The sequence below is a fragment of the Chenopodium album genome, chromosome 22 (assembly GCF_948465745.1).
Source record: "Chenopodium album chromosome 22, dcCheAlbu1.1, whole genome shotgun sequence".
NCBI classification, from domain to species: domain Eukaryota; kingdom Viridiplantae; phylum Streptophyta; class Magnoliopsida; order Caryophyllales; family Amaranthaceae; genus Chenopodium; species Chenopodium album.
The window spans coordinates 34,484,045-34,501,703 of NC_137855.1; the positions used below are offsets into that span (position 1 = coordinate 34,484,045).

Here is a 17,659-nt window from a genome sequence, read left to right on the forward strand (position 1 = left end):
TATAAGGGAGAGGTTGGGTGGTTTGGGGTGGGAGTGGGCCGAGTAGGGTCGTTTTTTGGGGTTGGGAGTGGACGACCGGCCGTTTTCGAGGGTTAAGGGAGACAAACGACCATTTTCCGACGAGATGGGGCTTGGCTGTGGCGTTTCGCGGTGGCATGAGGGGAGGGGGTGGTTGCTGTTAGGGTTTTTAGTGTTATTTTACTTTTTTAGACCAATCACGTGCTGACATATGTATTGCTTACCTGTTACAACAAGTCATTGACTTGGTGTTGACCGGTTGGGCATATTGAAGGCAAATTAAGGGCATAGTTGGGATTATCAAAGTGTATTTTTCCTTTTAAAGTACAACGTGTTTAATTTTTTTTTTATTAAGTATTTTTTTTTTACAGAAATTATACCCAAGTTCGATTGTAATTATTTTAACTCTAAAAATTTGAATATCCACCTGAATCTTATTCTCATTCATCATAGAGACAATACTTATCGATCTATAACATGGTAGATTAAGAATCACAAATGCAAAATTGATAGAAATAAAAAATAATTTTATAACATTCACATATTTATTTTTTATTTTTTAAAAAAACTCAAATTTACCTCAAGATTCACCATCGTGACGAAGATGATGACGATGGAGAATGCTACAATGATGACAAATTGGAGAATGCCTGAAGTAGAAGGACAAAGAAGTGTAAGAATTAAAGAAATGTAACTAATAAGGAAAGGAAAAAAAAGAGGATTAAGAAAATTTTGAATGGAAAAGAAAACTGACGAGAGAGAAAGTTAATAGAAGTAAGAAAGGAGAGAGAGCGTTAAGATAAAAGGAAGGGAAAAAAATCTATGTTCATTTTTTAAGTGTTATATGTTCATATATGTAGATGTTGCAACTAGCTTAGCTGCAGACGCCTGCAGTAGTGTGTAGCTAAGAATTTGCGGCCTGGCAAGACAAGTTGGTTTGGCTTACATGTGTTTGTTTTTAGAAGATCGATTGACATAAACACATTTTTTTTCCTGGTCCATTCTAGGTCCAACAGGTTCCCATCTCATGACGTATATTCTTAGGTGTACACTCATGCACCTAGAAATAGGTGTAACAACAGCACAATATGAACATTAACTTCTCAGAAAGTGAACATAGGTATAAAAAATATGAACATTAGCTTTCAGAAAGTGAACATAGGCATAAAAATGTGTGATTTTCGATTTCTTATGTGGTGACTTTGTGATTGACTTCGATTGATTAGGTTATGCTACCTTCGTTAACATATGGTTGCAACTTTGGGGTATTATTTGAGAGACATAAAATATTCCAAAGTTGCAACTAAATGTTAACGGAGGTAGTATATGATTTTCTTAATTCTAACGAATTGAATTTTATCTGATTTTCTACATTTTTTTTTAATCAATGAACATAATCATGCAAAATATGAACATATGCATAAGTTCCCTTAAATGTGAACATTAGCTTTTCAGAAAGTGAACATAGGCATAAAAAATATGAACTTATGCATTTCAGAAAGTGAACATAACATTTCAAAATATGAACATAAGCATTGGTTTTCTTAAAGTGAATATAAAGCATTTAAAAGGTGAACGTATACGTAAAAAGATATGAACATAAACATTTAAGAAAGACAACATATGCATAAACAGATTTAATTAATATTTCATGAACAACATACATATTTATATTATGAATATTTGAAATTATATATGAACATATAAAATATTATTATGAATATAATGCATTTAATCATGAACATAAAAATGTAAAAAAATAAAATATAATATGATTATGAAACATATGCATTATAAGTATTAAATGTTCATTTTTTTACGTATTCATTTTTTATTATTAAATGTTCATTTTTTTTCATGTTCATATTTTTTTGCTAAATGTTCATATTTGTTTACTAAATGTTCATTTTATAGAGCGTAATGTTGATTTTTTTTACGCTGTTGCACCTATTTAAGGTGCACAAGGGTGCACCTTAGACTAATTGATCTCATGAAGGATGCTCATAAAAGAATTCAAAGTTTAATTACACCTTAATTGGGCCTATATGTAATCCGCGATCTTCTAAATTTTTGATGCACCATGACACCACAGAAAGATTGATTTCGTTAGATCTTTAAAAAAAAATAATAAATAAATTAAAAAAAAAATGATTTCGTTAGATGTCATTTATTCGGTGACACATTGTTAGACGCTATTTTAAATTGAAATTTTTTCCCTAGAAGCGGATGCACCATGTTCGGTGCAACCGGTTTTCTTTAAAAAAAAAAAGCGGAATGAACATATAGTTGTTCAGTAAAGAACATTTTTAGTTGTTTTGTAAAGAACATATATATAGCTATTTTATAAAGAACAACACATATAATTGTTTTGTAATGAACATTTAGTTGTTTTGTAAGGAATATATATCTATTTTGTTAAAAAACATCCAGCTTTATGTTCTTTATATATATATATGATAATATAATGTAATGAATATTATTTTTATTCAACCAAATAAAAATATAAAGAACATAATAGTATTTTTTAAAGAACATCTAGCTTTTCAATCTTTAAATGAATTACTTGTTCCATAATTGAAGAGTTTTGGTAATTATTTCTCAATCTCAATTTAGAAATTTTTATATTTCTTCATATTTTAGTTTCACTTGTTTGAATTCTTTAGAGAGAGGATTAAAAATCTTAGTGAGAGAAATAGAAAATTTATAGAGAAAGAGAATTTCTACTGATAGAAGACGATGGTTGCGCATTTGGATCGAGTTTTGTGGTGCTTTTGATCATTGTTTTGTTAATGGAGTGATTGTTAATGAAGGTGAATATGTAGATTTGTTAATCAAAGATCAAAGATTATTTTGAATGAAATATTGTATTAATTTTTCATAAATTGTGTCATTTTAGATTTGAATTAGAGTATTTAGTAATCATAAAATTCATTGTTTATTTTCCTTTTTGAACTTTGATGAATCTGGATGTTGAATTTGAGAATAATGTGACAAAAGTTTAAGATGATTTTCTTTATAAGATAGTGTTATGTTCATTGTTATAAATAGCTTTATGTTCTTTTTTTTTTTTATATCTCTTATGTTCTTTTAGTATATTCTTCATGTTCTTTTAATTTGAGCTAAATGTTCTTTACATCTCTATACAATGTTCTTTCCGTTTTTTTTTGGAACGGATGTACCGTGTGCATGGTACATCCGCCTCCACGAACTACTAATTGAATTATTTTAGTTCAGTTCAGTTTAATAAATCAGAACAAACCCTTAACTTCCAACTCTCCAATATGTTTTATACACTTTGTAAGTATGTAACATGACAAAATTTTAAAACCCCATAAGATTTTCTGTTCATTTAATATTTTTTTTAAAAGGAAAAATTTAAATAGCAAAATGCAACTCAAATTTAAAATTTAACTAGACTAGACCTGAATCTAACGTGACCTCATTTAGCCCAACCCAAACACCCAAATTGACATTTTGGGTTCGTATAATAGGCGTTCGACAAAATTTGGGTATAATAACGTTAACTTTAAATTTCTCTCCTATCTTGGACTGTAAAAAATAAAACTACCAAGTGCACCTACCTCTAAGTGTACTTCAGGTAGATGTGTTGAAATTTGACCCAATCAACCAGATTTGAATAAAACCTGATTCAAATTTTAAAACTGAACACAATAATTTTACATGACTCAATTATGAAAATTAACCCAACAAGAAGGAACCCGACCTTATAAGCCGACACAAATATCTGAATTGACACCTCGGGTCCTCGGTTGTATATAAAAGGCATTGGACAAAATTTGGGTATAGTAACGTTAAGTTTAGATTTCTCTCCTATCTTGGACCATAAAAAATAATATTTGGCGGCTAGGCAAGGAAAGACCCTCCCCTGGTAAATTATCAGTTGGCCCTTTAGCCGCTAGTTTTGGCTATCAATCAAATCCACTGACTATCGAACACAACCAAACATTCAACCAAAATGACCCTTAACCATTTCCAAGAGTCCCTTTAACTTGTGCTTATTTACTAGTTGCCACACTCCTCTCTTTCTTTGTCCTTCTCTCTCTTCAATCCCCATTTCATCATCTTCCATAAATTTACACATTCAATCAACTAAATTATTATCACATTCATCTTTATTAGTTTTTGTTGCAGAACATAGGAAAAAAAAAACCAAAAAATATGGCATTACTTCCCGTTAACAAGATCATACCACCAACATTAGCTTCATCTAGGAGAAGTACTAGCCTATCATCTTCAACTTTATCGTCGAGTGTGATAAGATGCCATCAAATTAGACCCCAGAAGGCTGGTGCTGTTTCTCCTGCGGCCGAGACGGCACCGGCTTCGGCTGTTGATGAGTCGAGGCTGGAGCCGAGAGTGGAAGAGAGAGATGGGTTTTGGGTTTTGAAGGAGAAGTTTAGAGATGGGATTAATCCTGCTGAAAAAGTTAAGATTGAAAAAGACCCAATGAAGTTGTTTGTTGAAGATGGGATTAATGATCTTGCTACTTTATCAATGGAAGAGATTGATAAAGCTAAGCATAATAAGGATGATGTTGATGTTAGACTTAAGTGGCTTGGTCTTTTCCATCGTCGTAAACATCATTGTAAGTTGTAATCATTTTTTTGTTTTTGTTTTTGTTTTTGTTTATGTTTTGATTTGATATTATTAGATCGGATTTTATGATTTATTTATAGTTGGTTTTAGAGTGTTTGATTACTTAATTTGGCAATTGTTTCTGATTTAATTGTTAAGTCAACGAGTTTTTGTCGCAAATTGATATGATTAGATCATATAGTCGAGAGCATGATGTGCATTATACGTATTGGTTCATAGTAAAACCACAGCCTGTTGACTTTAGTGATAATAGATTGTATAGGATGATAATGGGGTTGATAGGTGAATTGGTATTGAGAATTTTAACATATTGGAGTAAAAGTCTGATGGATGAATGTAAATTTGGTGATATTTTTAGATGGGAGATTCATGATGAGATTGAAGCTGCCGAATGGGGTAACGACGAGTGAGCAGACGCGGTACCTAGCAAGCGTGATCAAGAAGTATGGGGAAGATGGGTGCGCGGATGTGACAACAAGGCAAAACTGGCAGATTAGAGGGGTGGTTCTGCCTGATGTGCCGGAGATTATTAAGGGTCTGGAAGCTGTTGGTCTTACCAGCCTGCAGAGTGGTATGGACAATGTCAGGAACCCTGTTGGAAATCCTCTTGCAGGGATTGACCCTCATGAGATTGTTGACACTCGACCATTTACCAACCTGATTTCACAGTTTGTAACTGCTAATTCGCGTGGAAACCTTTCTATTACCAATCTGTAAGTCTGTTTGAGACCCCTTGAAGTGAAATAGTCGAATTGATTAGCTATTCCTTGGTTCTTATTTTTGGTTGTTTGTTTTGAACATTGGTACAGGCCAAGGAAGTGGAATCCGTGTGTTATTGGTTCCCATGATCTTTATGAGCATCCTCACATCAATGACCTTGCTTACATGCCTGCAACAAAGGATGGAAAATTCGGATTTAATTTGTTGGTTGGAGGATTCTTCAGCATCAAAAGATGTGAAGAGGCGATCCCTCTAGATGCTTGGGTCTCAGCAGAAGATGTGGTTCCTGTCTGCAAAGCTATGCTTGAAGCTTTCAGGGATCTCGGCTTTAGAGGAAACAGGCAGAAGTGCAGAATGATGTGGCTAATTGACGAGCTAGTGAGTACTCAATACCAATCCTACTACTAACTGTTAATTACATCTATTACTATGTACTTACGCAGAAATTCGTTCTGCTTTTTTCTTGACTATCTGTTTAGGCCAATTGATCAGATACTAAGTTGAATACGACCTCACTAACCTTTTTAACATGTCTAACAATCTAACTGATATACCAATTGACCTTGGGATACGGCTTTTTAGACAGTGATATGTGCCCACTAACTCCAATATTAAGCAAAGATATTCTAACTCTACTGCTCTTTTTTTCTTCTCAATGGTAGGGTATGGAAGGATTCAGGGCTGAGGTGGAAAAGAGAATGCCGAACCAAGTCCTAGAAAGAGCATCATCTGAGGAACTGGTTCAGAAACAGTGGGAAAGGAGAGAATACTTGGGAGTTCACCCTCAGAAACAAGAAGGCTTTAGCTTTGTTGGCCTTCACATTCCTGTTGGACGTCTCCAGGCCGATGAGATGGAAGAGTTAGCTCGTATAGCTGATGAATATGGTTCTGGTGAGCTCCGTCTGACAGTGGAGCAAAACATAATCATCCCAAATGTAGAAAACTCCAAGGTAGATGCACTACTAAACGAGCCTCTTTTAAAAGAGCGGTTCTCCCCTGAGCCACCCATTTTGATGAAGGGGCTTGTGGCCTGCACTGGGAGCCAATTCTGTGGCCAAGCTATCATTGAGACCAAAGCTAGGGCACTCAAGGTGACAGAGGAGGTTCAACGACTAGTGTCTGTGACACGACCTGTTAGGATGCATTGGACAGGGTGTCCTAACAGTTGTGGGCAAGTACAAGTGGCTGATATTGGATTCATGGGCTGTATGGCCAGGGATGAGAACGGTAAGCCTTGTGAAGGAGCCGATGTGTTTGTAGGAGGACGTATTGGCAGTGACTCACATCTAGGTGAAATTTACAAAAAGCAAGTTCCGTGTAAAGATTTGGTGCCTATCGTTGCTGAGCTTTTGATCAACCAATTTGGCGCTGTTCCCAGGGAAAGGGAAGAAGCAGAGTAATAAGCTGCTTTGGGTGCCTGCCTGTTCTTGACAATTGTTACGCGTACCCTCATGTACGATTGTTTTTTAAGCTTGTATAAGATCCCATGTACGTCTGCATAACAAGATGCTCGAGTTATGCTGTTGGGAGCATAAACTAGATTAATTTGTTTCTTTAATAGGCATTGTAAAATGTCAATAGCAGACCTGCTTTTGTTTATAGGCGTTGTGAAAGTTCATTATTCATTCTATCATTTTCCCACTAATATCTTGCTTTCTGCTTTAATACCTTTTACATGACTTGTTTTGTCTTTTAACTTGATGTATATTAGTAAAAGGTATATACAATGACTACTCAAACATTATAAAAGGTGCATGAGACATCTAAAAGTTGTGCGTAAGTGTACCACCCAAGAGAGTGATAGACTTGCTTATGTTCCTAACCTTCAAAATTAAATTATTTTCTTAGACATCATTGTTGAAATATGATCATCCAACTTGTTTAATTCCATTAATATTCATATGCTACTAACTATTCATTAGACTTAATTTGGAGCAAAATGATGGTTGTTTATTTTATTGTATAGATGATGTCGTAGGGACTTTTTATTTATTAATATCAGCTTATGCCATGTTTAGTTCACTGTAAAAACTTACGTCATATATCAGCTTAGCTGAGGGGGAAATTGTTTAAAGTTTAAAATCACTTTATTATATAAAATACTAGGTTGGATACCGTGTCATGCACGTGATCTAAAGTTATGTATTCGATTGATAAGTATTACAATCATAAATTAGTCGAGGAATAATAAAAGTATGTGATTGATTGATTTAAGTATTTGCATGTTTTAATTGTAGCTTCTAATACACAACTAAAACAAAAGTAGGCAAATAATTCAAGCAATCTTTTTCTTGTAGTAAATTAGGTTACAAATTATTTTAAGAATACATTTTTTAGTTTATAGTTGCCCAAATTATTGTTATTATTATTATTATTATTATTATATCTCAAAAACAAAAGTCATACAACCTACAATAAATTAGTGGGAAGTCGAGATACAATGTGGGCCCCCACACCTCTAGCTATTGCAAATCCTACTCTAGTGAAGATATGAGCTGCAGCACAAGCCCCAATGTCTTGCGTCGTCGAGAACCTCTGAATCCGCTTCAGTAACGCAACAGCCTCTTTCTCTAATTCCCCAAGCGAAGAAAAGGAGAAGGGAATGAAACCATATCCAATTGCCTGACATCGAGCTTCATACTTAACCCGCTTCCGATGAGCTGCATCAGCCACAACCCGCCCAGGAATGAAGTCAGATAGCCCTGACTGTGTCAAAGGAGAAGACCCTGTCAAATCAACACAGACATCGCGACCACGATCCCATGAATAAAGTAACACATCCGCAGGTCTGAGGGCCTCGTCGTTCCTGTTTAGGGTAAAAATACCCCAGGTACGTGGCCTAATCTCATAGTGACAAGTGGCCCAGTAAAAAGGCGACACGTGGCCCAATGAGAGTGAGACACGTGTACACCTGTCAGGGTGACACATGTCAGCCATCTCTAAAACGCCCTAATACAACATCAGAAAGAGAAAAAGGCCCTGATGACCTCAGGCCCAAATCCCGAGAAACCCTTGAGAGCCGTAAAACGGCGCCCCCCATGACACGTGGCAACCTCTGATTGCGCAGCCAATCATGTCACGAAATTCTAGGGCATAAACCCTAGAGAGGTACATGTTCCCACCCCTATAAATACCCCAATCATTTATGATGGGAGGGGTGGATGGTGACATAACATAAATATAGAGCATTAAAGAGCTCCAACTTCTCTCTACTTTCTCTCTCTAGCTTTTCCGATTTCTGATCTCTAACTTGATCGTCGGAGGCGAATATTCCGATAAACGGAATATTCGTTGTTTTGCAGGTGTCCACGTCTCGTTGCCAGGAGAACGTGACCAGTATCCGAGGAGTTCACAAAAAACCCCGAAACAGTTCCCTCCAGCCAACCCAATGTCAACCTCTTTTCTCGCTGAAATCCCAGAACGATAGCAAACATCAACAAGGGTATCCCGAACAACATTATGCCGATGTTTAATACCCACAATACCAGCACAAGACACCGCGTGGTCACCGAAAATATCTCCAGCAAAAACCCTCGAACAAGCAGAGCACAACGTCGAGATAGAGAACAATGGAACACCCAACCGATAGGACAACACACAACGATAAGTCTTGGCGTTCATCGTCTGACCCAACCCCGAAATAGGAACCGCCCGAAGCCAAGCAGAGGTGTGATCACCCTGCTGTGATTTCCATAATGCTGATTGTCGAGGAGTTAAAGAATAAGTAGATTCTGCGGAAGCGGTAACCTTTGTGAAATACATATTATTATTATTATTATTATTATTATTATTATTATTATTATTATTATTATTATTATTATTATTAATATTATTATTATTATTATTATTAATATTATTATTATTATTATTATTATTATTATTATTATTATTATTATTATTATTATCGTCGTTGTAATAAGAGCTTAAAAGAATGAAATTTGGCTTTATATCATTAGCAATATCATTAGACATGAACTGAACTGAATTTCAACGTATGAGAACAAGTCTAAGTACTTAAAAATAGGAATTATGTTTACTAACACTATTTTAAAGCACTACAACCAATAGATACTTTATGCCAAGTAGTATAGACTAGTTTTTTGCCCGAGCAATGCTCAGATATTCACAAGAAAAAACGTATTTTTTATACAAATTACTATAAGTTTGCACTTCGTATTTGTTAATAGATTGTGTATACATTTAAATATTTAGTTATGCTATTGTATTATTATAGATGTGATACGTTAATGTCGAGTATTTCTATTTTGTAATTTGCTTACAAGTTATGAATTTGAAATTTAGTTAAAATCCTTATTAGGAAACGAAAAAATACACTTTATAAATTAACAGTTAAAGATTCAAGAGAAAATACATTATATAGATTAACAATTTAAAAAATATTTTATTTATTTAAAGTTGTTATGGTTCTAATTTTTAGGCTGCGCATTCTCTCACTTTTATTTTATTTTATTTATTTTATTTATTTTTTTAAATCAACACAAAGTCTTTTTATGTGGCTGATCACATCGCATGACCAACCATTATAGGGGTTACTTCGTTAGTATAACAGGGGTTACTTGGTCAGTGTTAAAGGGGTTACTTCGTCAGTACTATATGGGTTACTCGGTTTGTGTTACAAGGGTAACCTTGTCAGTGTTACACAGGTTACTTTGCTCTTTTATAAATGGTCACACGGTATGACCAACCACATACAAGACGGGCTGTTTTTTCAATTATCTTATTATTTTTTAAGGAAAAAGAAAAAGTAGTTTTTGGCAGGAAATTTTTTTATTTTGAACGTGACACGTGTAGTATTAGGATAATCCTGGTGATTAGTTTTTTTTTTCCTAATAGTAAAAATATTTCATTAATTAAAAGTCATGCGACATCTACAATAGAGATTCGACGTACAAATACATAAGATATTGAATCAAATAGAATTTTCCTTCATAAAAACTACGATCTTCGAGTAGATCTTGCACTGTGGAGCATCTCCCGCTTACATCGCTGAAAATTACAGCCTTGTTGGAGAGACAATCTAACGATCATTTGTAGCCGTGAGGATGTTTTCCTTCTGATTCATCTGTTCGTATTCGAAAACTTGATAACTTTTTCACCAACGAAATAATTTCACGACAATCCATTAGATCTGCTACCATGGATTCAAAACTAAGAAGTTTCTCCCTCGAAAAGAGAAGATAAACCTTGTCTTTCGAAGGAGATCGGAAACCCTGTCTTTCGAGGGAAAATCTTGGTGATTAGTTAAGTATATAGTATTGGTTGATTTTTTTTTTTTATTATTATTTCTTTTTATGTTTAATCCGGTTCAATCTTTGAGCTAATCCGGATTCGGGATCAATTATTGATTGATTGATGATTAATAAATATTTAGTCATTATTATTAAGGGGAAAAAAGTCATACCAAGCTTTTTATAGGAAAATTCTCAATAACATCCTTATGACGCAGGCTACTTAACTTTCAATTATGTTAATACGAGTCTCCAACATTTGAGCTCAGCAAGCTTGATCTCAAAATTAACTAGTAATAGCATGAACTAGCCAAGCTATCTATTTTTCAAGGTCAATCAAATGGACTTGTTCATGTTGTCATCTGAAATCTCTATGTATCGGCATGTCGTTATTGTAGAGGTGGTAAATGGACGGGTCGATCCGGGCCAAGGTCAAATAAATCTGCCCATTTAACGGGGCAGTCCGGGCCAAAACAATCAACTAATTTTTTTTTAATATCGGACCAGAAAAAGTTGTCCAAAGCCCGCCCAAAATCGTGCCGGGCTCAACTTGATCACCTCTATGCTATTGCTCTCTAAGATACAAATATGTGAGGCCAACAATGGAGAGGCATACAAAAAAAGAACCAGCATTCAAATGTTTGATTTAGTCCGATAGACCTAAAATGGAGATACAAATATTGCTCTCTAAAATGCCATATTAGTCCAATGGACCTTTTATTCCATTCAAAAACATAAAATAAAAAAAAATAGTTTGATTTAACCTGAAAGCTCCTATATTTATGCGTTATTATGAGCATTAGATGCAAGAAGTAAGATATTTTTATAAAACGCCGAGTTTTTATATAGAATAAAAGATGCACTCTTTAACTGAACTCAGATTTTCAATCACAGAAAACCCAACTCATCATCTATACATGGCATTCCATCTCCTTTTAATCTTTACTATAACAAGCTCCAAAAACAGGCTTCTTTAGTGCCTTGAAAACCCCTCAGTCGTTCGATAAACATGTACATAAGAATGAATGTAAAGCTCAAATATACCAAGCAAAAAAGAGAAGTATAAAGTGTAGATACATAATTGATAACCATGTACAGCATAGAAACTGTTGATGCCGCTTCAGAAGAAGACTTTACGGAAAGAAGGAAGAAGAATGCAACAGCTGACAATGACAAAGCACTCATCCAGGAGCTTATGATGTCTTCTGATTATGAGAAGATTTTCTCTTAGTAAAGAACATAAGGATCCTTGGAAACAAAAACCTACGCTTTTTCTTCAATGTGTTACTCAGCCCAAACATACCCTTTGGACTTTTTAAGTTTTCCTTAGGACTTCCTGGGTTCGGGGAAGTGCTACTGGTAGCTTTAGACTGGGCTATCTGCTCTACATTCTTCAGACCAAGTCCTTGCCCATATTGGAAAGGAGGGGATGACGAATCAACTACCTTCTCAATTTTGATTCCCTTCAATTCTGGTCCGCCCTCGACACTCTTCCTAGGGCTATTAGCTGCACCTTGGCCTAGTTCTGCTTTACGCCTTTGTTCACTCTCAGCCCTCCACTTCCTTAACTCTTGTTCTACACCCAATTTCCCTTCCTTGGCCTTCTCAGCTCTTTCCAAAGCGATTCTCAGAGCTTCCTTTCTTTCTTCTACCTCTTGATTTGCTTCTTCCAATTGGGACAAGGATTTCAACTCAGATTCTTTGGCTACCTCAATTTGAGACATTGCAGCAGCTACCTTCAAGTTGGCTTGCTCCTCTGCCTCATGAGCCCGTTTGCTCAAGTCGTAGTACTCTTCTACAGAAAGTGTGACCCCGTTAGGTGAGTCATTGTCTTCAGCATTAGTTTTGGTTGATTCACTCTCTTGGAGAGCCTTGATTGCTGCAAGGGCTAGCTCCTCTGAAGCTTTGGAAGCCTCCATCTCCTTCCGAGCAGCAAGCAATCGGCTCTCCATGGTATTAGCTCCAGCTTTAGCTTGGTCAGCATCCTCCTTTGCTCTCTTCAATTCTTCACGAGCCAAACTAACAGCGGATTTAGCCACATCTGCCTCTTCAGAAGCATGCTGCAGTTGCTTGGGCAACTCTGCCATTTTCTCTCTAGCTTCCTTCTCCCTCATCTGAACCACAGCTATTTCTGACTTGATTTTCTCCAACTCAGCCTCAAGAGATGCAACTGCAATTGAAGCCATACCTTCTCTCTGTCTTAGGTTGGCTAGTTCCAACTTTTCTTTCTCAAGCTCTGACTTTAATGAAGTGGCTGCCACCTTAAGACAGTTTACTTCATCATTTGCTTTTTCAATATTGAGCTTTACATCTTCAAGTTCCTTAGTTGCTGCAGCAACTGCTACTTGCATATCGGCGTGAGTTTTGTTTACTTGAGCTGGTGTATTGTCACCATCACTAATTTCTTGACTTACTTTTGACTCCATGTACGCTGCTAGTTCAGCTTTTAAATCAGCAAGAAGTTTGGATGCTGAGTTCAAGTTAGTTTTCAGTTCCTTAGCCGACTCAATTTGCTGGTTTAGTTTCTCCAGATCTTCTTCTGCCTGTTTCAATTCTTTGTCCCAAGTGAGACTATCTTGGTCCTTGGCCATAGCTGCTCCAATCCTTTGTTCCTCCGCCTCCAGATGAGCAGCATGTGCAGACTCTAGGGTTTCCTTCGTAGTAATCAGCTCTATGGTATACTCCTCCACAGTCTTCTCAATCTCTTTAGATGCAGAGACAGCCTCTTCAGCTTTCTTCACAGCTTCTTCTTTCTCAGTCAATAAAGAAGCATGTTCTTTTTGCAGCGATTGCAGCTCTTCCTTCACGGATTTCAGGTCAGCAATTGCAGCAGCATGTCGAGCTTTAGCCACCTCAAGCTGTTGCTTGGCTGCCACACTAGCTTCATGGGCAATACCTTGTTCCATCTCTACAACTCTGAGCTGGGCAAGTTCAGAATCTTGCTTTGCCTGACACTCTTCTGTCTGTGCCCTTTCCAGATTCAACTTAAGTTCCTCAACAAGTCTCCTAATGTTTTCCAAGTCCTTTAGTATCTGGATCTTTGACTTCTCAGCCATCTCGGACTGCTCCTTGTACAGGGGGATCTCTTGCTGTACCTTTGTAAGTTCTTGTTCTATGATTTTGCGCCTCTGCACAAACATAAGCAGAACTTCTAAATAGCTAGAAACCAATATGTTAAAACAAATTCTCATGTTCAGGACTTAAGGCAAAATACTGGTATGCAAAGTATTAAACCAAACAGCTATATTAACCTCCACAGTCTGAACTTTATGAGCTTTCCAGTCAACAATGCCTCCAAACTTAGAAACTGCTTCTTTCACAGATTCAAATGGTGCTGCTGTATCAATAAGAATTCTATTTAACTCATACTCAGCAGTAACGTTGGAGGGACTAACAGGAGTTCCACCTCCAACTGCAGCCCCAGCAACCTTGCCATTTGTGGCAACATCTCCAACAGAGGGAGCCTGGATGTCGTTTACAGAATCATTGACAGAAGCAAGTTCCGGAGAATCTGAAATGACATAAGTAAGAGCGTGTTGAAAAAAGAATAAAATGAAACAGATAAGAACAAAGCAATCTGTTCTGATATGTGGTTTCCAAAAACAAGCAGATCTAAAAATCACTTTTTTTTTTTTTTTAATTTTTTTTTTATGAGATCTTAAGTACTACGTATATGATATTCACAATCCTAGGTACTTTGACAGCTCAAATTGACCTCAACTGTTCCTAGCTAAATATGCTCTATAGTTTGATTGAAGCCATTGTTTGTATACCAAGAATAGTGCAAAGTATGAGCATTATTTGTCACCAGCTTTCACAATGCTTTTTTGTTTTGCTTTCAAGTACCTGAATTTTTTATTTTTTTTTTCCTTCTTATTTATCCCCCTTAAAATTACCCAAAATTTTATCCTATGTTATTACAGGAAATTAGCAAGACCTAGATCAATTAATTTCACTATTTACATCACATACAACAAACCATTATGCATTATGAAACCGATGCACTAAGGAAACAGTGCGACAGAAAATAAAAGAAAAAAAATATCAGATAATGGATCCCCTCGGCCCTCCCTACTTTAATTCTCTATTAATATGTAGCAGAAACTCCCCCATTCCCAATTTCCCAGAGAGAGAAAAACATAGAACCAAAAGAGAAAGAAAGATGGCAATATATTCTTTCTAAAGCTATTTATTTAACTTTGGCACTTGAAAATAAAAGTAAATTTAGATTCCTTACTTCACATGTCATTTTCTATAAATGAACCAAATTTGAAGTAGTGGGAAAATGACACTAACACTAAATTTCTTACAAAAAAATTAAACAAAGAGGACAAGTAATCTACAGCTTGTTCCATAAGAAAATCCTTTGTTCAGCTAAAAGAAAATGAGCAGCAGCCCGATCATGTAGAGACAAATAATCCTATGCTCATGTACAGACACTAACAACTACTGAAGTATGCCACTTTTTCATCAAATTAATAAATCACCCGCAACATTATCAACTGACCTCCCACAAACTATTACTCCAACTTAAGGAAACATAAGTTTCTGCTAATTTTGGGCTACTGTTCTGACTACTGAGCACAACTTTATTGTTCCAAGAAACCATGTATGTTCTTGTATCCCAATATATAAATCTAACTGAAAGTAGTACAACACAGAAGTGCAAGTGTGGATCCCATGTGCAATTGAGAGTTGACAAACAATAATCAATTTCAAAGCACTAACAGCACCTGAACCCAAGAATCGTTTTGTCAATTCAATTGACCCCTCGACTCATTAATGAGGATTATACATATCCCCGCAACTAGTACATATTAGCTACAGGCATGAGGTTGCAAACCGATCATGTACAGCAGTACAGACATGAGTAATACTCTTGTTAAGGATGTTTACTAACAATCATTCACAAATCACAACCATCCAAGCTTCATGCCATCAACTTTTTCACATCAACCACGAAATCAATCACCATTCTCTCACATGACACATGACATATAGTCACTATTGGCCCTTCCTCAAACTACTAGACCATCAATATAATGATCATTTAATTTCTAGCTCACCCCACATGCCTCCTTACCTACAATTCTACAAAGAAACTACATATGTTCCTTTGATATAACTAACTAGTACAAAAAATATGTAGAACACACAAATTTATAAATCAAATTCAAAGCAAAAATAATACCTGAATCCAAATTATTCTCTAGTTGTCCATTCAATGGACCATCTGACCCATCAACACCACCCGAATTGTTATCCGAAGCCCCTTCAACCGGTACCGATGACCCGGTACCCTCATCCAATTTTTGCGGATTAGGATCTTCCCCAGATTTTGCATTGTCTTGTATGCCATTAGACAATTCCATATTTTCACTAATTCATTAATAATCACAACATCAATAATTAAGCATACACTGAAACCAATACTAAAATAGGAAATAAATTAATAAAAAAGGAAGTTGAATTAATACAAGATGGATCATAAATTACCTTGAAGATTTTGTGCTGACCTGTTCTTCCTCAGACTGAGCCAATGAAATCTGTGGATTTTCTTCAATTTTTGTACCCATTTTCCTATTAGAACAAAAAAACTTGTTTTCACATAACAAAATTTAACCTTAATCAAACTTCCAGCAACAAAAAAAAATCTAAAATTTAAGCTGGGTACGCAGAAAAAATTATAAAAGTGATTAAAAAAAAGCTTGAACAGAAATTACCCAGATAAAATTCAACCCAAATTTCAATAAACCAGCTCAGAAAAATTCAATAATAAAACCCCACCAAAAAAATTGGAACTTTTTAATTTTTGAGAATTTTATTTGGAATCCAAGAAATTGGGTTTTGATTAATCAATTAAAAGAAGGGTAAAGCTGAAAATTAAGGAGGAAATTAAGCAGAAAAAGAGAAGAGAAAGTTTGAAAGGATATGATAAATTAATAGAAACTTTTCCCTCTACTTTACCTAATTTTTATCTTTAAGATTTTATTATGATAAAATTATGATGTTGATTGGAGGGAGAAATTTTTGGGGAGAGCTAGAAAAAAAAAAAAAAAAACCAGAGATTTTGATGGTAGAAATTTTTAGTTCTAATCAAACCGGAAAACAAGGTCAACCTTTCTTTTTTGTGATGTTGATTTGTAGCTCACACTAATTTAGATTGAGTTTTATTACCCAAAAAAAAAAAAAATTGCAAATCTTACAAGTAGTAATTTTTCTCTCTTCCATTGTCCTTACTCCGTGCATGCAACGGGATTTCTTGATTGGTGTTGTTTTTTTTTTATATATATATATAAATGTTTTTTAATTTTTTATTTTGCTATTATTAGTTGGACTATTTGGATTTTGGGGTACTTCATTGGGCTCACTCTAACATTTATGTTGGATTATGACAAATTGACAACTATGTTAGAACAGATGTAATAACTACAATTTCATATAGACAAAAAAAAAAAAAAAAAAAAGCTAATATTACAGTACTTTCTCCGTTTTTTTAATGCAACACTTTAACTGACATGTAGTTTTAAGTGATTGAGTTAAATACTTAAAGTTGTTATTTATTGTGTATGTATGATTTATTGGACACTTAACGTATTTTTTAAATAGCGGGTTATAATATTTTTTGTAAAAGTAAAGGATGTGATAAATAATGAAAAATAAAAAGTATGCATAGGGGTGAGAATAAGGATAATAAAATGAGGGAGGTATACAATATAATTAAACATTATTGTAGATTTTCATTAAAGGGTGTGTTTCATTAGTGCTAACTCACATATTGTATTGCTTCGGATGAAGTTTTTTGTATTAAGGCGATTGTTGATCGAATCTGCGATGTAACTAGTTCTAAGGTGATTTGTACTTGTGTTGGAATTTTAGATTTCCTAGGAATTGTTTGTAAGTATCGTTTGGCTATCTGTTAATAATAAAATCCTTTTTCTTCTAAAAAAAAAGTGTTGTATTTATTTAAAAAAAATTAAAAAAAAAAAAGAAGATGAGTTTTTTAGGGTTCATAAGGTTGTGTGATTTGCGAGAAATCCGTAAACGGTAAACAT

General features: G+C 35.1%; 2 protein-coding genes across 3 annotated transcripts; one reads left to right on the forward strand and one right to left on the reverse strand.

Moving 5' to 3' along the window:
* Positions 1-4,038: 4,038 nt before the first annotated feature.
* Positions 4,039-6,988, forward strand: LOC145603640 (ferredoxin--nitrite reductase, chloroplastic). The gene is made up of 4 exons (XM_081659588.1): positions 4,039-4,624; positions 4,994-5,348; positions 5,445-5,733; positions 6,018-6,988. Exons 1-4 carry the CDS (start codon positions 4,198-4,200, stop codon positions 6,753-6,755), a joined length of 1,809 nt encoding a protein of 602 aa, XP_081515714.1. The 5' UTR covers positions 4,039-4,197; the 3' UTR covers positions 6,756-6,988.
* A 4,549-nt stretch (positions 6,989-11,537) lies between these two features.
* Positions 11,538-16,697, reverse strand: LOC145604766 (protein WEAK CHLOROPLAST MOVEMENT UNDER BLUE LIGHT 1-like). Of its 2 annotated transcripts, none has more exons than XM_081660714.1 (5): positions 16,328-16,697; positions 16,101-16,184; positions 15,796-15,983; positions 13,856-14,115; positions 11,538-13,732 (listed from the first exon to the last, which is right to left on the reverse strand). In XM_081660714.1, exons 2-5 carry the CDS (start codon positions 16,178-16,180, stop codon positions 11,798-11,800), a joined length of 2,463 nt encoding a protein of 820 aa, XP_081516840.1. In that variant the 5' UTR covers positions 16,181-16,184; positions 16,328-16,697; the 3' UTR covers positions 11,538-11,797. The 2 variants fall into 2 exon arrangements, with proteins under 2 accessions (XP_081516840.1, XP_081516841.1); XM_081660715.1 differs by having other exon boundaries at positions 16,101-16,201.
* Positions 16,698-17,659: the final 962 nt, after the last annotated feature.

Bases quoted from the DNA above. Each gene is read 5' to 3' on its own strand.
- LOC145603640 (XM_081659588.1), top strand. From the start codon at position 4,198: ATGGCATTACTTCCCGTTAACAAGATCATACCACCAACATTAGCTTCA. The intron at 5,349-5,444 runs GTAAGTCTGTTT...ACATTGGTACAG, and splicing joins AACCTTTCTATTACCAATCT to GCCAAGGAAGTGGAATCCGT. The intron at 5,734-6,017 runs GTGAGTACTCAA...TCTCAATGGTAG, and splicing joins TGTGGCTAATTGACGAGCTA to GGTATGGAAGGATTCAGGGC.
- LOC145604766 (XM_081660714.1), bottom strand. From the start codon at position 16,180: ATGGGTACAAAAATTGAAGAAAATCCACAGATTTCATTGGCTCAGTCT. The intron at 14,116-15,795 runs GTATTATTTTTG...ATGTCATTTCAG, and splicing joins AGAGAATAATTTGGATTCAG to ATTCTCCGGAACTTGCTTCT. The intron at 13,733-13,855 runs GTTAATATAGCT...ATGTTTGTGCAG, and splicing joins ATAAAGTTCAGACTGTGGAG to AGGCGCAAAATCATAGAACA.